The sequence below is a fragment of the Mirounga leonina genome, unplaced genomic scaffold (genome assembly GCF_011800145.1).
Source record: "Mirounga leonina isolate KUSES-001 unplaced genomic scaffold, KU_Mleo_1.0 Mir_205, whole genome shotgun sequence".
Lineage (NCBI taxonomy): Eukaryota > Metazoa > Chordata > Mammalia > Carnivora > Phocidae > Mirounga > Mirounga leonina.
The window spans coordinates 1,673,015-1,695,621 of record NW_023270515.1 but is presented as its reverse complement, the minus strand read 5'-3'; the positions used below and the strand labels follow the sequence as shown (position 1 = coordinate 1,695,621).

At 45.0% G+C, this 22,607-nt stretch overlaps 1 protein-coding gene across 1 annotated transcript in view; it reads left to right on the top strand.

Annotated features, from left to right (window-relative positions):
* The window catches only part of DSCAM (DS cell adhesion molecule), a 651,058-nt gene that overhangs the window by 559,626 nt on the left and 68,825 nt on the right, over positions 1-22,607 (top strand). The window contains exons 19-20 of the mRNA XM_035028849.1: positions 4,286-4,441; positions 13,823-13,956. Of these exons, the coding sequence (XP_034884740.1) occupies positions 4,286-4,441; positions 13,823-13,956 (290 nt within the window). The remainder of the gene's footprint in view (positions 1-4,285; positions 4,442-13,822; positions 13,957-22,607) is intronic.

The following is a 22,607-nucleotide window of genomic DNA, read 5'->3' as shown; positions in this document are numbered from 1 at the left end:
ACACGACCCTCACACATACATCCGCTCACACTCACAGACCCACACACAACCCTCACACATGCATCCGCTCACACTCAGACCCACACACAATCCTCACACATGCATCCGCTCACACTCACAGACCCACACACAACCCTCACACGTACATCCGCTCACACTCACAGACCCACACACAATCCTCACACATGCATCCGCTCACACTCACAGACCCACACACAATCCTCACACATGCATCCGCTCACACTCACAGACCCACACACAACCGTCACACATACATCTGTTCACACTCAGACACTCACAGACTCACAACCCTCACGCGTTCATCCGCTCACACTCACAGACACTCACAGGCACACACACTCACACATACATCCTCTCTCACACACACAGGCACACACACTGACAGACTGGGAGACACAGATTGTTACTACCACTGTGATTTAGCAGTTGCCTCAAGCACACATGTAGGAAAGCTTCTCGTTATTGTTAATGTGGTCAGATAAAAGTGGTGAATACAGTCGATGGGGGACGCTAACCATACAACATGTTGGTGAAATTTCTGAGTATTTTATCATAACCTGAAAGTTCGATACTTTTCAAGACTTGACAAGGCCATTCACCTGCAATTGACAGAAAAATTGTACACTTTGAAGTCACATCTCCATCTGCATCTGAACTCTTTGTCATTTCTTCTGTGTTTCCCCAAGACAGCACGGTGCTTCTGAAGCGAGACAGCATTTAGTGCCGACCAGACGTTCGCTTCGATGGTGGGCAGTTGGCGGTACTTTAGAAACGTCATTTCCACCCCTGTTTTTTGCCTTGAGACTCTTTGAGGAGGGAGGGTATGAATACAGAAAACAATTCGTTTTAAAATAGAAAGTTAAAAAAATTTTTTTTTAAAGATTTTATTTATTTATTCATGAGAGACAGAGAGAGAGAGAGAGAGAGGCAGAGGGAGAAGCAGGCTCCCAAGGAGCAGGGAGCCCGATGTGGGACTCAATCCCAGGACCCTGGGATCATGACCTGAGCCGAAGGCAGACGCCTAACCATCTGAGCCACCCAGGCGCCCCGAAAGTTAAAAATTTTTATAGTAGAAATAATATGTCTAAATTTATTTTATATATTCATTTCATATTATTTTATTCATGATTTCAACTGAACGTTATTCTTTAGTTACTGGGTTGTTTTTTTTTTTTAATAACTCCATGGAGTCTGTAAAAGGTAGATGATAGAAATCCTGCTTAAACTATAAAAAAGTACAAAAGCTCGAAAGAATGGCAAATGAAGCATGCTGTTTTGATCGGGCTTTTTGTCATCATTTTCCTTTCTATTTTCTCTGTATCTGCTAAGCATCGAGTATCTGCCAGTCAGGAAAATGCCCAGTGTGCCTCCCGGACCATGTCAGGACCCTCTGGGGGGTAATCTTGAATGGGGGTTCTGACTGCAGTCACATTCCTGGTTCATGAATAAATCAGCTCATCAAAGCAATATGAACCCCAAGACGAGTAAACATCCAAATGTTAATTCTAATCCGCATTGTGCTTCATGAGTAGATGGAATTCTTCTGCTTTAATCGTTCCTTTCTTTTTTTTTTTTTTAAAGATTTTATTTATTTATTTGACAGAGATAGAGAGAACAAGTAGGCAGAGAGGCAGGCAGAGGGAGAGGGAGAAGCAGGCTCCCCGCCGAGCAGGGAGCCCGATGCGGGGCTTGATCCCAGGACCCTGGGATCATGACCTGAGCCAAAGGCAGCCACTTAACCAACTGAGCCACCCAGGCGCCCCATTAATCGTTCCTTTCTTTAAAAAGATGGAGATGATCCACTTCACTTTGTCCCTTGTAGCCATCCTCCTCCCCATCACTGTGTCTTACCCAGGAACTGTCCGGATGCATCAGCACCACTTTCTCCTGCAGCAAGACTGCAGCCCACTCTCTCTAGTGGGGAGAGACCCTGGGGCCCTTCTTAAAGATAAAAATTTAAAAACAAATGCAAAAACCCAAAGTCCCGGGACGCCTGGGTGGCTCAGTCGGTTAAGCAGCTGCCTTTGGCTCAGGTCATGATCCTGGGGTCCTGGGATCAAGCCCCACATCGGGCTCCCTGCTCAGCGGAGAGCCTGCTTCTCCTCCCTCTGCCTGCAGCTCTGCCTACTTGTGCTCTCTCTCTATCTCTCTGTCAAATAAATAAATAAAACCTTTAAAAAAAAAAAAAAACCCAAAGTTCCCAGAGATCAAATGAGTAGACAAGGTCTCATAACTAGCTGCTGGCATGCAGCCCAGTGGAACCCTGTTTTCCCTGGGGTGTGTGTGTGTGTGTGAGAGAGAGAGAGAGAGAGAGAGATAGAGAGAGAGTGAGCTTTGGCACAGCATGGAAGTTCCTAAATCTGAAAAGATCTTGATGAGATCTATACTTAATTTTTTTTTTCCCATTAGCATTTGAGTTTTTTTATCCTCATCCACTCGACCCATATTAGATCTGTTCAGGAAAACGAACATCTTAAGTGGATAATATAATACAAGGAGTTCTGGTGGTCACCGGCGGACCCTCCTGTTCCGAGGGGAGGCTTCCTAACCCATCAGGCCTAAAGGTTATCCACTCTGAATGTGCCGCGACCCCACGCAGGAGCGAATATCTTTTCACTTTCGAAAGCCATCTCTTGAGGCTTCCAAATTGTGGCCCTGAAAAGTCTTCACCCTGCTGGCCTCCCCAGAAGACCCCAGGCCAAAGGCACCTTCTGGGGACTGCCTTCCTTGCCTCCTTTCCCCCCAGCACAGCATCCGGCCGCAGGACTGGCCCACGATCTGCTCGAGGTGGTGATGTGCCTTGGGCTCACGCTCAGGCCTACAGCTGTGTCTGGGACCCACCGTCCTTCCCATGCCTGTGGGCCCTCAGCCCTCACCCCACACAGGGGTCCTGGCAGGTGCGTGACAAGCCTGGGCCACTCAGGGCCCTATTTGAGATTTAACTTTTCACCTATGTCCAGCTCTGACAGAAACCAGAAAGACAAAAAGAAAGACATTCTAGAGTTGTCACTAACACAAAATAGGTGGCTGTTAATTAATAGGCGGCCTTCTGTGCGATATGCCAGAAGAACTGGAGGACAGAAAGAGGGCAGGACGAGAAAGTCCGTTTAATCTGACCAGTGTGACATTTTCACCGAGCGACTACAGCAAGGTGCGGAGACCGTGGTCTGTGGACATGAGGCCAGGCACTGTGGTTCCGTGGACCGTGCTCTCGGTGACTGTACTAGGCTCCATAACCTTAGGCAAGGTACTGACCCGCCCCCTGCCTCAGTTTCCCTACCTGCAACATGAATGGGTCGTGGAGAAAATAGGACTGGTGTACTGGTTAAATGAGTTTGGTGGTTGGTGGTTGTCTTTGCCAGGGCAAGAGGGAGAGAAGCTGACGGCCCTACAGCTTGCTAACCGTATGCACGGGTGGCCTTCACAACAGCCAGCCACCCAACAAGGAATCCCTGCTGAGCCTGCTCCATGCCCGTCCTCTTAGTAACTGGGCACAGGCAGTGCCAACATGCCACGGATGGTTGTGTCTGGGGGTGAGCAGTCCTCATCCCATGATCTCCTGCTCCAGGTGCTCTGTAGGTGGCTCATTTCAAAATCCAGAACACCCATGGAGGTCTTTAACACATCATTGTAAGTTTTCTCAAATTGCCCTCTCTAATATGCCTAAGATGGGAGAGCATTACATTCCACCCTTGAATATGATTAGCTGATCCCACTCCAGAAAATGGAGCGTTTTTAGCTAACACCACGTTTCTGACACATCAGCATGTCACCGATTCAGCAGGGAGGCTGGGGGAGGAAGAGGTCACTCCAGGTAAGAGGAACAGTTTGCTGAGCCACCTCATCTCAGTTCAAACACCTGAGAAGTTAGGTACTTAAAAATACATGACCATCAGAGTAGAGCTTGTTTGCTTTTTAAACAAAAAACAAAACTCGACTTGCAGAAGTTTCTTGATGAGCAATTAGAAATACACCCACAGAGTGAGCGATGTGCAGTCCCAAGCTCCCTGGGTCCAGTGTGGGGGGCATGCTTGACTGGCTGCTGGGGGCGTTGGGCCCTGGCGGTCGGCATTGAGTTCTAACACTTAACGTGGAGTGAATCGCTCTGCTTTCCAGAACGACATTCTGCCCCCTCTGTTCTGGGTCAGTTCCGTGTGAATGAGGCCATGCACAGCCCCTTGGAGTGATTTCGGGGTGTGGCGGCTGGAGGGCGAGCCCAGTGCCCCCACAGCCAGTCACCAGGTCATGTTCTCTTGTCCTCCAGAGCTGGGCGAGATTAAAAACGTCACCACGACACAGCCTTCCCTGGAGCTGGATGGCCTGGAGAAGTACACCAACTACAGCATCCAAGTGCTGGCCTTTACCCGCGCCGGGGACGGAGTCAGAAGTGAGCAGATCTTCACCCGGACCAAAGAGGATGGTGAGAGATGGGGCTGGTGTGTGTGTGTTGTGGGGGATGCTCGAGGCCCCCTGGAGCGACAGCATCAGGACAAGAGCTGGTGTTGGGAGGGTCCCAGAGCCCCGTGTTCCTTCATGGGCCTGTCCTTGACTCTGCTCTGGGCAAACCACTGGCTGCCCTCCCAAGACACTCCAGCGCAATTCAGACCGTCGACTTCCTGGGTCGCCTGTGCTCGATGTATCCATCGTTTCTCTCCCTTAGAATTTTTCTTCTTTTTAAAAAAAAATTTTGGCCGAGTACTATTTAAACAAAAATGCCTTTTGTCGCAGAGCTGTGAAACACGTCATACCTGTTTTTTATCCCATCAGAATAGTTTCCGTGACTCATCATCTGTTCGTGTAGGCTCAGATGATTTCCATCCTTCCACTGGAAGATTTCATAACGGTCTAAGTCATATCATTCTACGCCAGCTTCAGAATCACTTTAGAATAGATCTTTAGTTTGAGAGCTTTGTATTAATTTTTTAGAAATTATTTAGAGGAATTCATAGTGATTTAGTAAAATTTTAAATTACGGCTCACTTTGGTTCAGGCCATTAATTCTTGCTGTTCCAAACAATGTGGACTTGCTTGTGTGACTCCCAAACCTTCAAAAACTATGTGGCAAGTGGTTTTTTAGGGTTTTGTTTTGTTTTTTGTATTATTTTAAGGGAAACTCTGAAGTGCCGTATCTGAGCCTATTTAAAAAAGAGTTAAAGTTCTGATAAATATAGCTATAGTGAGAAAAACCGTCTCCACCTTAAGAAAGGAAGGAGCCACTATGTCAAATGATACCAATGTGGGACTCTCCAAATCAGAGCACAGAACTGTCCCAGAGATAGGGTGGGGATGAGACACCAGTGCCTCGAAATTCAGTGCAGATTTTGGCTCTACAACTTTTGTCTTCTTTCCAGGACTCTGTTCCCAGGAAGCTGGGCAGAGCATAGTGGAGGAGGTGTTAGCCATTCTTATGACCTCCCGTTGGCAGGTTTGATGTTGATGCACCCTCCATCTCTATGTGGGATTCAGACACACTGGTTCCACCCATATCCATCCGGTGGAAGCAAGGCTGGGGACTCAGGCTCCGAGGCCTGGATAGACTCTTTCTTCAGCCTTTCTGTCCCCTAACAAAGCTTCTCTGACACCCACAGCATACCCTCTCTGTTCTTACTCTCTGTCCTCACCTCTGCAGGCCCAGCCCTACTCCCCCAACCATCTACCTTCGCACACTATTCTCACCGTCTCTGTAGTCCTTCTTGCTTCACTGGGGGTACACACAAATTAGCCTCGTTAGCTTTCGCTTGTCCAGAACACACAGGTAATTCTTCCCAGGAATGTGCAGGTATCAACCCTTTCTGCTCAAAGGAATTGGATTATTTAGGGAAATCTTAGAGCAAACTGAAATGCCGTTAGAAAGTCACACATTAACGGAGAGATCTAAAAAGCTATGTCCTAAGTGAAGGTGGTCATAATGTGGTTTTTAAAAATGCAGTAGACAAAGAGCCGTGTCTAGATGTTGGCTCTGTCGCTTGCTGCCCAGGGGACTTTGGGCACCTTACCTAACCTCTGAACTGAACTCATGTACAAAATTGCCATCATGATCAGAGTTAAGATATAAAAAGTCAAGTGATGTGTGTAAACAGCTAGCTTGACACATAGTGGGTTGGTTCGTGACACTAGATATTTGATTATTTGATCTCCACTCCTTCAGAGTGGGGGTGGCACATTCTTTTGCATTGCTAAGCAATAACACAAATGTCACTGGAATCATTATTTAAAGAGCAAATTGATTAGCAACATAAATTTTGACACCTGCATTTTTCAGAAGAATGTACAGAAATCCATTAAGAAGGGAAGGTTCCCCACAGCTTATTGACTGGCAATTTGGGATCAATTTTTAATTAATCCTCCACTTTTAGGAATCATGGGGTTCTCACTCAAAGCTTGACCCTGAGACCTAAAGTCTAATTTGTCAATCAATTATTCTCTGCTTTTGTATCTAATGCCGGTGGTGTAGGGAGATGCCATCGATGGTGAAAGACCCTGCCTTGGGTCCAGCAGTTCCCCCCGAAAGGAGGTGGAGAATCCCACATGTGCCAGTGTGCATTTCAAGAGCAATGCAGAACCGAATGTCAGTATTTACTTGGGATAAATCATTAGCATTTTCAAAAACAAGCAGAACAGAGATTAGGAGGAAGTAGAGAAAAACTGGTATAACAATGAGCTTATCTCCCCCAGATACACAGGAAAAATTCATTATTTGGAGATGGTGAAGAATTGTGCCAGCCACCCTTAAAAACTCAATACCTAATATAAATAGGCATTTGAGCAGTTTATAGAACTGAAAGCAATTTTGTATCAAATTGAAAGAAGGGACGAGGCTAATTATCATAGAAGGAATGCTTAGTCAAATTGAGAATATAGATCCTGTTTAAACTTCTGCTACAAAATCGTACAGTTTGGAAGGTTTGGATTAACCTGCCAGATTCAATTAAAATGATGTAAGGTTGTAGATAAAATTCAAGTGAAATAATAACTGCCAACATTCATTAAGTTCTTCCTCAGTAAGGCACTAATCTAGGCACAGATTGAAGTTTCAGTGTTTATTGATATTCTCATGGGGAAAGAAATATTAATGTATTGACACAAAGCATTCAGTTTGCTCTTCTGTGCCCCATACATTTCTCAAACAAGGTCCCTAAACCCCCAGTGTCCGGAAGCCTAGAGTTTAAGTTGTGTTGTTAGGTCCCTGATCATCTTAAGAAGGAAAAATGTATCACTTGCTAATAAAACATACAAAAATAGAATAAAATGGTAACTAAAAATAGATAAGATAAATAAATTGAATCAAAACTTAAAACATTTTTTAAAAGTTTATTTCTGCCAGGGATAATTCGCAATTGAAATGTTTGCTCAGAGAACAAGTTGTCTGTGCCTTAAGAAGTTTCTCAGCCTCCATAAAGATTGTTGGGCCAGGAGACAGATTCTTAAACCTGTGGACATATTCTTGGGTCCATAAACATACTCTTGGCCCCACAGACATCACCTCAGATTTGTTGATGTATTCTCAGGGTCCATGAGAATTGCTCAGGCTTCAGATTCTCTTCCCAAGACTGCTCAATCAATCAGAACTTGTAACTTTATTATTCTGCAAGAACACAAAAGATTATTTGCTGATCTGACTTTCTGTTTTTTTGAACACAAGATAGCTAATTCTGAATTCTAAAGGGTTTGTGAAATCCTAATACCGTTTTATTTGCTCAGACTATAATCTGAGCAAAGCCGTGGGGAAAGAGAACACAAACAAAACCCAATCTATTAATTTTCCAATTGTTATTTTTATTCTGCAGGCATAAGGTTGTTACAGCCCAGATCCTTTTCTGCAAAAGTAAACATTGTATATGTATAAATAGAGATGGTTGTGTTTAAGTTCAAATATTTGCTGAGTACATTACTAATGCACATAACTCTGTAAATCATTTTATATGGGAAGAAGGCCAGCAAGAGATGCAATAGGGGATCTGTGCTACCCCCCCCCCCATGATTCACACTCTCTTTGCCTCTTTGCGGGGCCGGGGGTGGGGGTGCATCTGAAAACAGAGCTAAGATCGAGTGAAGAGTAAACTGACATCAGGCTATCTCTGAATCCTTGGAGTCCCCAGATCTTGAGCCACACATTCTCCTGGAGGCATGATCATCTGTTCTCGGGTATTGTGTGATCACACCTCAGTGCACCTTAAAAGCAATGGACTCTTCGTGTCTATTTGCCTAACCCCCCGAGTGTCACCCCTGCATAGACAGGTACTGAGCACATGGCAGGGCTGGACTCCGTATGGCAGCAGGTGCACCAACAACACAACAGACCAGGGTGTCCCAGAAGGCCTTCCCCTGTGTGGATTTCAGAGCTCCCTGCCCTGCAGTGATGCTCAGGCAGAGCCCCAGAGGTGCCCCGTGGGGGGGCTCCCCACTGCCCCCTCTAGTTCAAGAAGAGCCACCCCACATCCACCTGTGCCGCAGTTAAAGGATTTGTCTCCTTTAAAAAATGTTTAGAAAATACCACTCTTATAAGAGCAAAGGCCAGGAATACCAGCATCTTGTGGACATGGGAACAGGAAAGAGACTTGTGCATGGCATGACCATGATGGCAGTTGCGGATGGTTCCATCCAGCATCATGCGGTCTGCGCATGGCTCAGGGGAGTGGGGGGATCCTCAGGACAGCATTGGGCTCGGGTGGGTCTGGCTACCGTGGTGGATTACATATGGACAGGCTCCATGTACACACACAGCATCCAAAACACACACAGCCCTGCCTATGCCTGATCAGCAAGACCAGAGAAGTGATCGTGACAGTAACGAAGTAGGCTGAAGTATCTGTGTACTTAGTCAGACTCATACTTCAAACCAGTGCAATAATTTTTCAAAGCACTAACTTTGATGTTTTACATTAACACACATCATGAGAGGCCTTAGCTATACGGACTCATTTTTTATGCTGTATAACAGATCACCTCAAACTTAGTACCTTAAAATAACAAAAATTTGTTATCTCCCCATTTCCATGGGTTAGGGGTCCAGGTACCGGTCAGCTGGCTCCCCTGCTTGAGGTCTCACAGGCTGAAATCAAGGTGTTGGCTGGAGCTATGGCCTCGTCTGAGGTCAGGTCCTCTCCCAGGCTTACTGGTTGTTGACAGGGTTGGGTTCCTTGTGTGTGTAGGACTGGTCTACCATCTCCTCGGTGCCCAGAAGCCACCTGCCGTTCCCTGTCATATAGCCCCTCCCCAGCAGGACAGTTTGCTTCTTCAAGACCAATGGGAGAGTATCTCTCCTGCTTCAAATCTCTCTGACTTCTTCCATCTCTGACCCCTAGCCTCTCTTGTAAGGGGTTCCTCTGATCAAGTCAGGCCCACCCAGAATATTCTCCTATTGGTTGACTTAAAGTCAGCTGATTAGAACATTAATTATATCTGCAAAATCCCCTCACCTTTGTCACAGAACATAACCTGATCATGGGAATAGTCCATCCATCATAGTGACAGTTACCACCCACATTCAACAGGAAGGAATGACACAGATATGTATATCAGAGGAAGAGAATCTTGGGCACCATCTTAAAATTCTTCCTACCACACTATAGCTGATGAAATCATTTTTCTTTACACTTAGAAAATCTGTATTGAGGATTAGTATGTTCCAGATAGTGCCCCAGGCACTGGAGATACAGCAGAGAACAGGATGAGCCTGGCGGGGCTTGTAGGCTGCTGGAGGAGACAGATATTTGAGTGGATCCTGACATGTGCCATGAAGGAGAAAGATCTTAAGAGAGAACGTGGGAGCCCTGACTTAATCTAGCCTAGTGGTCAGAGAAGGTTTTCTCAAGGAAGTAATTAGTAGAATCTGACAGATGTGTAAGAGTTGCCAAAGAAAAGAAGGAGAGTAGGAAAAGATTCTAAACAGAAGGAACGTAAGACCCTAGATCATCCTGTATCAAGGTCATGGGGTGGGACAAGCATGCCACTTCCAGAGACCTAAAAAATGGTCTGATATTGCAGAACACTAAGCCAGAGGGAGAGGCCAACTACTAACCTTGTCACGTAGACGTCTAAAGGACTCACTGATCTTACACATCCTCTGGGGGCTGGTAGGGGGAGAAAATTCTAGGTTCTGATTTTGCAACCATGAACATAGCTGTGCCATTTCTTGCAATGGGTACAGGAGGAGGGGAGGTTTGGAAGGGAAGATGGTGATCCCAGTTTGGGACATGGTAGGTCTAAGGCACCTGTGAATCTGAGTGGAGATCTCAGTGGCGACTGGCTATGTGAGCTGTAAGAGCTTCTTCAAGCAGCAAGGAGGCATAGGGAAATTGGAAGAACACAGAAGAGATGGTCCTCTGGAGCGGCATTCTTTACTTCAACCAGTTAGACCTGAAGTCAGAAATCCACTCAACAATGGCTAAGAATTCGTGAAAATTGTCTAAACTTGCTTGTACTTCCATTAAAAAAAAAAAAAAAACAGATTAACAAAATGTAACTTGATGACTAAGAATGTTTTAAGAAAATATTTCCCAGACAGACCATCCTACACCATCTGTTTTCTGCAACTCTCAACATCTGGTGTTTATAGTTCAACCCTGGGTCACAAAGTAAAGGCTAGGATCCTTTAGTGATGTGCACTATAAGGAAATGAGGATTGTCCTTACAAATGATAGCTAGAATTTATTTGGTGCCTGCTGTATGCAAAACTCCATATAAATTCTTTAGATGAATTATCTCTCATAATCCTAGCAATAAAACCGTGAATAGGTACAATTATTGTTCCAACTTCATAGATGAGGAGACTAAGGTTTGTTGGAGAAGTTAATGAATTTGCCCAGGACAGAGAACTAAGTGGTAGAGCTGAACAAAAGCCCTCAGTGAAAATGCAGGGCTCACACTTCCCAGCATCGTGATATAAATTTTTTTTGTATAAAATTCTAATAACCCTAGAAGGAAAGATTGCACAAGAGAGATCATACCTCAGTGTATGAGGAGTCAGATGGGGATTTACATAGGAAATGCAGTGAAAGCCCTTTGATCTGATTTAATCAAGACAAGTTACTGGAAATAATCAAAGCAAGGAGTCGCTAAAGTTTACAGTGACCAACAGACATACTTTAAGGTACGTTTAAGGTACATTGCATTTTAACTCAAAACATACAAATAGAGATTGATTCTCTATTCATTCTTTAATTAAATAACATGGTCTCATTTAAGTTTTGGGTGAAGAGATCTCTATGTCATCAGTTCCATGACTGTTTCCGTCATGGATCATCTGCCATTTCCAGCTTAGGCTTCCTGAGAGTGGAGTAAAGCATGCTGCCGTTTGCCAACAATCGCTTTGCTAGGTTCTTTTTTTAATCTGTTTGTCTTGGTTTTCGCCATGTGTGTCATTTTTCTCAATGGTCTTGGCCCAAACCTAGCCAAACCTTCCTTTTTTTAACTTTCCTTTGAGAAAGCTTTTCCAAAGAAGTTCCATTAATTGTCACAGAAACAGCTTTCTTTGGCACTCATATTTCATTGGTTTACATAATGAATTAAATCGCATTTCCATGACAAGTATAATTGTCACAAACAAGGTGGAAACAAGCATGACTGACTTTTGCTAAGCAGTCCCTCAGGTGGTTGCTGCCCAAGCACTTGGGCTTCTAGAAGGAAGCTAGCCAGGGGGAGTGTTGGGCATGGTGAACACTAGCAAGGTGGTTGCTTTGCAGAAGGAATGGAGAGTGTTGGCGAATCCAGGGCATCCATTAGAATAAAAAGGTCAAGCAAATGTCCACTCTACCCTTGGTGTTCAGGAGGAGCCATTGTGGGTCTGAACCAGGTTGTAGATTGGTGGAGGTCTTTGTTGTTACCCTCACCAATAGGAAACCTGAGCACAAATGCCCTCCACATTCAGGACAACAGTGCCTTGTTCCTAAGGACTTAGTAATTCAGGTGTCATCGCTTACATGTGTCCCCTTTCCTAGACCTCTGCCATCAGTGGGACTTGCTAAAAACTGATCCGAGATTTTATATTTTCAAATGGTGACGATGTCTAACCCAAGTTAGCTCTCACCGTGGTTGCTGGTTTTGTTGTTTTGACCTAGAAGAGTCGAGATGGCAATCATGACACACACATTCAACTCCAAAAATGTTTACTGAGCAGTTATGTTGTTATTGGAGCAGGAAGAGACTCAAAGATTCCTCCAGGGGCTCACAAGAGACTTATATTGGTTGGAATTTGAAGACCTCTATCAAGGTGGGAACCGCCCTCCATGTAGACAGACCAGTGAGGAACAAAACAAGATCCTCAAGGCTTATCTAGTAGCAACATTAATGCTCTTTTCGCCTCTTCCTGTAGCCTGCCTGCCTCACTCCATCCTCCCTCTTCAACCTGGAAAATAGAAAGATGGGGGGGGAGGGTACGTGCATTCAAGCTCACTTCCAAATTATGCTTAATATTGTTAGCACCATGTCCTGCTTTCTTAGAAGGTTTACAGAGGAGTGTTTGTTGTCTACATGAGCTGTGAACCTCTGACACAAAAGTCTATCTTCATCAAAAGTACTTCTGTACCTCCCCTCAGCCAAAAACGGTGCCATTACCAAGTGTCTCGGGCGAGGAAGAGTGGTCCCTGATGACTATGGAAGTTTGCCCTCATTCCTGTCTAACTCAGGAGGCGAGATGTACATCCCTAGCCTGTTCAAAGCCAAACTCAGTACCAGCACAAGAAGCTAAAGTCTCCAGCTGTTCAGAGGCAGGAAATCACGAGGGACCGCAATGGGGAGGGAAGGCTCCCAGGAAGACAGGGACTTGAACTGAACGAATGATTTCTGTGGAAGAAACAGTTATTCGTGGCACTTGTTAAAGAGCGGCAAGGCAGACTTTATTCAGGGGGACTGCTGTGAGGTATACATGTGGGGACCACCTTAGTGGGGGATCACGGTAAGGGAGAGAGACTGGGCTTGACTTCAAATACAAGTGAAAGTGGGAATTTACAGCCAAGGGATGGAGAGGAAGGAGTGGGGTCGCTGGGTGGAAAATAACGACAAGAGACATCAGGGATGAGGGGCGTTCTGACTAGATGGATCAAACAGGACTTTTGCTGAAGGCACGCTAGGATGATCAGGTATTACCTGGGATATGGTAGAGAATGAAGATGTTGATTGTGTATCAAAAGAGATCAATTACTGAGGTGATTCAGGCTGAACTGACTTAGCAGGATTCTTAAAATTGGGCTCTTAGCGGACATGCCCGAGGACAGGGCTAGTGGGGTTCACCGGCCTCTTGTCTGAGAGAGACTGTCAGTCCCTAGGGCTGCTGGAACAGAGTACCACAGACGGGGGCGCCCAACAACAGAGATGCATTGTCTCACAGTTTGGAGGTCGGAAGTCCAAAATCAAGGTGAGGGCCAGGTTGGTTCCCTCTGAGGCTGTGAGGGAGAGTCTGTTCCAGACTTCTGTCCTTGGCTTATCGATGGCCATCTGCTCCCTGTGTCCTCACATTGTCTTCTCTCTCTGCATGTCTTTGTGTCCACATTTCCCCTTTTTCCATAAGGACCCCAATCCTACTAGGTGAGGGCCACGCTAGTGACCATAATTTAACTTGATCATCTCTTGAGAGACCCCTTCTCCGAATAAGATTGCAGTCTGAGCTTCTGGGATTGGGGTCTCCACTTGTGGATTCCGAGGGGACTCGGTGGAGCCCTCTCTCCGGCCAGCACTGATCCTCAAGGAGCTGGCCATGGAGAGAGTGGCCAGGCCCAGCTGCAGCGGGGCTCGTGTTGGGCAGCGTGGGCCTGAGCGCCCGGTCGCAGCCCCGTGTCTGTGACTAAACGCACGACTCTTCTAGTTCCAGGTCCTCCTGCAGGAGTGAAGGCAGCTGCAGCCTCAGCCTCCGTGGTGTTTGTGTCCTGGCTTCCCCCTCTCAAGCTGAACGGCATCATCCGAAAGTACACTGTATTCTGCTCCCACCCCTATCCCACAGTAAGTTGGTAAATAACCAAGTGCCTTTCAGGCACCTTCCAGAGACAAGCTGCGAGTGCTCCCTGGGGACAGTTTTGTTCCTGTCTCCCACCTACTTGGGTCTTTCTAGTGGCTTTATTTTTCCTCCCGGTTGTCTCCACCACAAAGCAACATCCTCATTTATACCTCATTTGAAAATATGCTTCTGAATCATTGCAAGGGACACAATTGTCTAGAATTGTTGTTTATTTGGTGACTTCCCACGAAACTGCCAGCCGGCTTCTCAGAATCAAAACCCAGAGGTCTTAATTGTGCCTCAATTGATAGCCAGTGGACAACACCTATTGATTTTGCTGTTGGACTCGTCATTATGTGCACTCCAGGCCCTCTCTGCCTCCCCCCTTCCCTCCGCCCTCCCTCCTGTGGTCCCACCTCTCACCCCTTCTTCCTGCTGGGACCCATCCCCCACTGAGGGAGAGCGAGCAAGCCCCTCTTGTGCCAGACATGGGGGCCCTTGCTGAGGATCTGTGACCCTGACAGTTACGTGGTCCGCCTCGTTCATTGGGACAGAATTAAAAGTTAGGGTAATTAATACTTCCCAGTGCTGTATTTATTTTCATTAATATTATTACTACCAAGTCATAATTATAGAGCTAAGCTGTTTCTCAGACCAGATACAAAAGCAGATCCAAATGGGAAATTTTAGAGAAAAGAAAGCCAAAGTGGGACAAAAAATTCCTGATATCTTCATAGGAATATGTAAGGCATTTTCGGAGGTAGGCACCATGGCTGACCCCTCTTTCTGTCCCCCCGCTGGGCCATAGAACTTGACAGGCATAGTCACTCAGGAAGTATTTGTGGAATGAATACACGAACTAATTTTGTTTTTTATTGTGGTAAAATACCTTCACATAAAATTTACCATCTTAATCATTTCTAAGTGTCTAGGTCAGTGGTGTTAAGCACATTCACACTGTCATGCGACCGTCCCCACCGTCCACCTCCAAAACATTTTTATCTTCCCAAACTGAAACTCTGTCCCTTAAGCACTAACGTCCCAACCCTCTGCTTCCAGCATCGTCAGCCACCACTCTGCTTTCTGCCTCTGTGAATCGGACTGCTCTTGGGGTCCCACAGGAGCGGAATCTGACAGCCTTTATCTTTCTGTCATGGGCACACCTCACTGAGCATCGTGTCCTCAAGGGTCATCATGTTGTAGCAGGTGTCAGGATTTCCTTCCTTTTTAAGGCTGACTCCCATTCTCGAACTAATTCATTAATTGATTCTCTAATTAAAGTGATACATTTTCCAAAGTCTAGAGTCCGTAGGGAACCCCCAGGCCTCGGAGTGCCCCAGACAGTGAGCGGGATTAGCGGCGCCAGAGAGACAAGGGAGAGCCTGTGTTCGGCGTCTCTGCTGGAGAACGTTCGTCAACAGCAGCCCCCCTGGAGCTGGAGTAAAGATTTACGTGTAAATGGTCAGAGACGGGCTCCAGAACTTTCTTGCAGGTTCCTTCTTTGGTTTCAAACATGCTGTTAATTCCCACCTGCTGAGTCCTACCGTCAAAGTTCAGAGATGCTAAGCAGTGCTGGGAGGAAGCGCCAGGCAACCGTGGGCTGCTACTCAGAGAGGCGATTCGCGGAGGACCCCTGCGCAGACCCTGATTCTCTCGTCAGCCCTAACATAGAACCATTCTGCCAAAGAGAGACAAAATCATCGCTAGAGTAAGGCATACCTGCGTTCCCCTCGAATTTGAAATGCTTCTTTATTTCTATTCACTTATTCATCCATCTATTTGCTGTAGAACTCACATTTGCTGTTCTGACGCCAGCAGCCTAGGAAGAGACTAGCAGGGTACCCAGAACACCAGCAGCTCCCCCTCTATCTGCTCTTTATCTCTACGCTAAAAACCCCAGCCTGGCTCATCTGCAGTTGATCCAGACAGACCGATGCATGGGGGAGACAGCCCCACTTGTGGATGCCGGGGGCCATGTTAGTCCCTGTCCTTCCAGCCAGTGAATTCCCCACCATAGAATAGCAAGAAGCCATGCTCAAACTGTCCACAGGGTGGAGAAGAAAGGGATTTCCACAGTCTCTCTGTGCACAGAACACTGGGGTTCGACCACCCAGGACTGTCCCAACAAGACCCTTCCAAAAACGACCATCCTAAGATCCAACTAACCAGGAAAAATGGGAATGAACAACCAGGTTTTTCACCTACCTAATGTCTGACTGCCACTAGCTAGGTCTGTCTGTGCTGCCTTTGACGATATTAAAAAGCACTATGGATCCAGAAATAGGATCATTACAAGGTGCCTGTGATCTTCTGGCAGCAGCATGTAAGTTTTGCAAGGAAGGTCCAGAATCCCAGAACGGTCCTCAATAACGTGAAGTGAACCAGAATCAGGCTATTCCATCTCTCGAGGCACATGGCTGTTCATGTACTTCAAACATCTAAGACCACAAGGCCCAGGTTTTTGAATAGACCTTATTTTTAAAGCACTTTTTGGGTGAGAGAAAAGCTGAGTGGGAGGTACAGAGATTTCCCAAACGAGGCCTATGATTAAAATAAAATAATACCATTCTAAGTAAAGAGCAGAGAGGACGAATGCATTTCTCTTCGAAGGGAAAACCACCCATTATTTGGGGGTTTTATTCATATGGAATTAGGAAGAGAGTATAAATTACTGGAAAGAGGGACTTTGTTTCCATCCCGAGCTTCTGTAATTTGACAATGAGAATTCTGGATGCTGTCATCTCTTGCGATGTTTTGCCATCTCCACCTATGTGCCGAGTAAACACCAGAGGGCAGTGTGAGCTCTGTATATTTCTCTCGCTCATCTCCGACTTTCTTTTCTTTGAAATGATTTCATAGTTGAATGTAGAACATGGGAAGATAAATGAGGACACCGCACAACCTGTAATTTGTTGCTCTGTAAGGGACTCCCTCGGCTAACCTCTTCGCTGATATAAATTTCCCCTAAAGACCCCCAGTGAAAGGACCTGTGACAAGCCCCAGGCTCTTGTCCATAATGCGTAAAGCCCATTGTCTAATAACAGGCAATGGTTTCGTTGTGTTCTCTTGGGTCAGTTTAGTCAAAGACATTCACATTTGAAATTGCCTACGTGGCCAGACGAGAAACTGCAAATTCATCTAAAGTCTGGTGGTGCTGGGAGTCTCACCGTGAGGGACCAGCAGGTGTGCCGAGACATCAACCTTCCCAGGCCGATTCGAGCCAGAAAATCTTAAGATTCATTTGATTCAGGAACTCATCCATATAATTTTGGGGCCGTGGCTATTAGTTTTCATATATGATGGTTGGAACGATCAATTCACCCAGTTGTAAGGTCCCAGGAAGAAAGGAGTGAGGCTGGATCTCCTCTCTAAGGCTCCTCCCTGCATGAAAGCAGCCCGCGGGAAATGCGGTGTGTTAGCCAAGCAGGAGGATAGAGAAAGTGTCTCTTTTACAGTGTTAAGCAGATGAGACAATGAAATTAGACAGCACAAACTTCTCAGCAATGAACTAAATTAGAAGACCTAAAATAATCATATCAATGAGCCGTAACCTACATCAGTTATTCCAGTTTTGGATGATGATATGATCCAGTCCCTGCACAGGACAGGTGTTCAGTCGATGGTGCTGAATGAGCAAAGGAGAATGTTCTAGTAATCTTCTTATCCAGAGGATGACTTTCACCTACTAAACTCCCCACAGTGTAGCCCACAACTTGGAAATAAGCAAGTCTTCAGGGAAGCAAAGAAAGTAACCTTTACCAGGTCCGGGTAAATTCTGAGCCAAGGTAGCAGGTGTGTGTTTGCCCCATACGTGCCCCCCGACCCGGGGCCTGCATTTAATAAATCATGGGGCTGAAGACAAGGGAGAGTGGCTTCAGAAACCCAGAAATGTTGAGTAATCTCAGGTCAAATAAGAGTGCCACGATAGAACCGTCAAGCGGGGTCGACCTAACCGTCCCTACTTATAATGCTGTCCATCTCACCGGCCACTGCTCCTGTCTCCGAAGCCACCACAGACCCCCTGGCTATACGAGGCCATTGCCCCCTCCCCACCAACACCCACCCTTACATGTATGCATTTCTCAACACTCTTCCTTCATCTTCTTTTCCTAGTCTTGTTTATCTCCATGAATCATTGAATCTGTTCTTATAATTTAACTATCATCTAAAGTTACAAGGGTCAAAAATGTTTCTCTCCAACCCCAACCATCTTACAAGACCAGTCTCATATTTCCAACTTCCTTCCATCCATGTCTCCATCGAGATTCCACTGCATCCAGCATGTCCAGAACCTAATTCATTCTTGCTCCCCTTCTCTTCCTGTTTCCCAGCTAAGCTAATGATTTAACAATACCCGTTGTCCTCTGACAAGAGGCCTCGAATCTCAGGCATTTACACCAACAGTCTTATGTTTCTTTCACATTCACATCCATTGTGAGTCGGTAGCTCTGCTCCATATTACCCACACTGCAGGAGGGACCCGTGACAGTTTCATGGCAGAGAAAAGGACCTCTCCGGAGGGTCTGACAGAGGCATAACGTGGCCTCCCTCCAACCACAAGAGAACCAGGAAGCCAATCCCAGCACATACCCAGAAGACAGGAAAACCAGAGCAGCTTGGAGAACAACTCTATTGGCGACCATGGGACTGCCGTTATAAAGGATAGAGTGTCTGCCTTTCTTTGAGGAGTTCCTGGTTCTAGGGAGGGCAGAAAATACCAGAGATGGTCGCTGTTCTTGTGATGTGGCAAAGGACACAACCGGGACATGCAGAGGACAGAATGACATGGAGCACAGGCAAGGGGGTGTCACTCAAACAGTAGGATCAGAGTCAGTTTCTTGGGATGTACATACAGACCTGGCTTGCAGGTGGGACGTTTTACTGGACAGAAGGGTATTTACGACCAGAGGAAACAGCATCTGTGAAGTGACATTGTGTCCTGAGAATCCTCTCTCCACAATATCTTTTTAATCCTCGCCCTTCTTTTCATGCCCACCACCATTGCCCTGGTTCAGGTCCTCACCTGGGGAACCAAATTAGGTCAGAAGCTTTCCCAGTGCCAGTCTCAAGGTCCAGTCCTGTGTCCACATTGCTGCCATCGTCATTCTTTCACATTCTAGGTCTAACCATGTCACTCCCTTGGGCAAATTCTTGGCTGACTTCTCCCTTTTTACCTAAATCCTCAAGACGACATGGACAGATTTCCACAACCCAGCTCCAACTCCTGTCCAGTCTCATATCTCCTATTCCATTACCCTACCCAGCCAGTTCTTAAACCACACCACGTCTCGTGTGTGTGTGTGTGTGTGTGTGTGTGTGTGTGTGTGTGTGTGGACGTGCATGCACACTGGGTCCTCCTGGTCTTTTCCCTCTCATCCTCTTCCCATTTAAAGTCTTTATTCTTAAGGCTCAACTTAAATGCTTTATTATTTATTTGCATTTGCATTTGCTATAGGCTATACATTTTATGCCTATGGTTTCCAAATGTATTTTTTCATGGCTCACAATAGGAAATACATCTTACAAGCATAATGCACTACCCACACAATAAAAGCATCGTAAACAAAATTTACACTTGCTCCACGTGATACACTCTGATATTTCCCATTCTGGTAGGTTTTTTGCTCTTCGATTTTATTTTGCAAATGGTTGTCATAACTCGCAAAATTGCTTCCATGACCCACATCTTAAATAATACTGGTTTTCATCAGCTAATCCTCATGATTACTGTATGCGGGTGGGGTTATTAGGACCTCACTTTAGTGATACTGAAGTGGATCATGTGCCATCTGTCCAGGACCATGCAGTTTGCAAGGCAAAGGCAGGGGTTGCAACCCGCAGGTGTCTGAGCTCAGAGTCCAGGCCCTTTACCCTGAGAGCATACAGCCTTCCCTGGGAAGCTGGCTCTGTCTTACCGCAGAGGTCCCCAGTATTACTTTACAGCCTCATTTTGGCATAACTACAACCTCTTAAATTATTGTTAATTTGGGGTATAGTTGGGCCCCCAGAGGGGCTTGTCAGCTGAAGTGCAGGCCTCCCAGCTAGTCACTGTTCTGCCTTTAGAAAGCCTGGTATTATGCTGAAATAGTGGATGTTCAGCAAATGTTGTGTTGAATTAAATTTTATGGATAGTGGTTGGGAGTCATCCAATAGAGGTTGAACTGTATAATGATGTTTCTGGTTCATAAGGCAGGAAAGTATCTTATATACTTGGGGATGCTTTCAATGTCACAAGGATTTAGATAAAATGCCCATGCTTTTAAATCACTGACATGGAAATCATCCTTCCATAGTTCTATCCAAAAGACCTAATGGTGGCTCTCTCTTTTCTGTGATGGCAAAGCTAGAAATGATGGAGCAGCCAAAAGGTGGTTAAGAGTGCATGGGCTGGCTCCCTTTGCATATATGCAATAAATTACTTGTTCATCATCAAATAAGTTAGAGCGATCAAGTCAGATTAATAAAGCATTTTTACAGATAATCGTTTGCATGGCGGATGGCGTGACCCTAGAGAAGAGAAAATAATGAAATAAAATGAAAATCAGATCATGTCCATGTATTATATAGAGAACTTAAAGAATAAAGACGAATCCTAAATTGATCCAGCTAACTCCTTATTCTTAATATAATCCAGGTCATTTCTCTGCCACTAAAAAGAAAGATTTTATATGTCCTCAAAATGTCGTTGTCCAATAATTAAAAGAGCTGCCTATTTTGCTTATTCTGCTCTGGGGGAGGTTTTTTAAATCACTGCTGTGAACATACTATCCACAAAATCAGAACATTCGAGCCTCTTTTTTTAATAATTAGATATTAGAGCTTTTTAAAGCACCATACTTCTGTGATAGAATTAGTTTTTCATTAAAAAGTTAATTGAAATTTTTTAAGTGGAATTCTTTTTATATCCATGAGATAGGCTGAATAATTTGATCTGAGCAGGCTGTGAATCCATAGTCATTCTCTACATAGTTATTCTCAATTGTATTCAAATAATTTCTAGGTCATTAGTCAACTTAATGCAACAGGTGTTTCCTCAGTCCATTCTAGTTAGTAGCGGGTGGGTCCTGACACTGCAATGCTGGGATCTAGGATCCCCAGGAAATCGTAGAGGGAGAGGTGCGGCTAGGCCACCCTCAGAGAACCTGAGACCCATCCAGCACAGGAGAGGCAGTGAGGACATGCGGGACCATAATTGAAGGAGAATAAAGATCAAGACCTTACATGATGTATAAAGCAAGGGCAGATGTGGCCCCCAGTGGAGGGGCTGAGAGAAGGCTACAAGGCTTTGCAAGTCATCCATCAAGCTAAATAGTGTGAGGGATTTGGAAATGAATCCAGCAATTATTGGATAAATATCCAGTTTTATAGAAATCACTAAAGAGCATTTAAAGAAATTCATTGTGTTTAATTCTATCTTATTTACTCTTGTGAAGTGTCTTAAACATGAAAGGAAGATGATTGCACCAAAACGACAAGGCAAAAATAATTTTGTAGTGAAAGTAGATCCCGTAGACCCTGTTCTCAGGCTTTTCATGGGTGACACTGAAACACAGGAAGAAAACCAACCTCCCAGTAACCTCTACGTTCTTTTGAGGAGTATACTGTGGAATTCCTCAGAAATCTGTGACTCCACCCACCAGACCTAAAGCAATAGTAAGAAAGGCAGAACAAGTGAATGTGAGCTGTCGGGTCTGAGTATTATTGTAAGGTTTCTATCATGAGCTGTAACTTCCGCTCTTGGTACAATTTTCGGGAAGCCAACATGTCTGAAGTGTTATAAAAGAAAATTGCTATAAATATTTTTTAAATCAAATATATGAACTTTTTATTTATTTTCCTAGGCATTTTGTAAATATTAATCATGTCCTCAACTATGACTGGAGTCATTTTAGAAAGGGAATTGAAATGATTTTTCAGATTTTAGCAGGAACCTGTCAGGATCTTACTATGCCTTATTTAATTAATCCTCTGTTTGCCAAGCTATGATCATTTCTTGTTCCCTTGGGGCAGGAACTTACCTTACAGTCTACACACTGGACTTGAACTCAGTAAATGCCTATGAATACAAACACAGCAACTATTTATGAGTTTTTCCCATTATGGGCATTGTGCTAAGAGCTCTCACATAAATTTTCTTTGCAAGACCAAAAGGAGAGATCTTTAGTCCAGTGAGTTCACGTGGCTGTCCCCAGGTGTCCTATTGCTCTGGCCATCCCTTATCAGCCCAGTTATAGCCATCCATTCATGATTAATTCACATCGTAGGCATAATCAAATCTTCTAGAGTGGCTAATATCTCTGTCTTAACTTTGAAGATGAAACAACAGAGTTATAGATCTGCCAGCAGAAAATTAAATATTTAGAGATTTAAATATTTAAATATTGAGAAAAGTGTCTCTCTCCCCTCCCTACCAATTTCTCTTTTTGCCACTTTTGATTCATTAATCCTAGGAACTACATTTGGAGTATGCTTTTCTTTAGGCTACAATTTTCTGTCTTGCTGCCCTTGAGGGAGAAGCTCCCCCATTCCTTTCTATTCACAGTCTCTGAAGCATCAATGCAGTGGAAGTAGCAGGAGAATTCTGAAAATTAAAGTGATACCTTCTCACTGACCAGAGTTTGGGAGGGAGAGACACATAATGGGACGCACGTAGAAA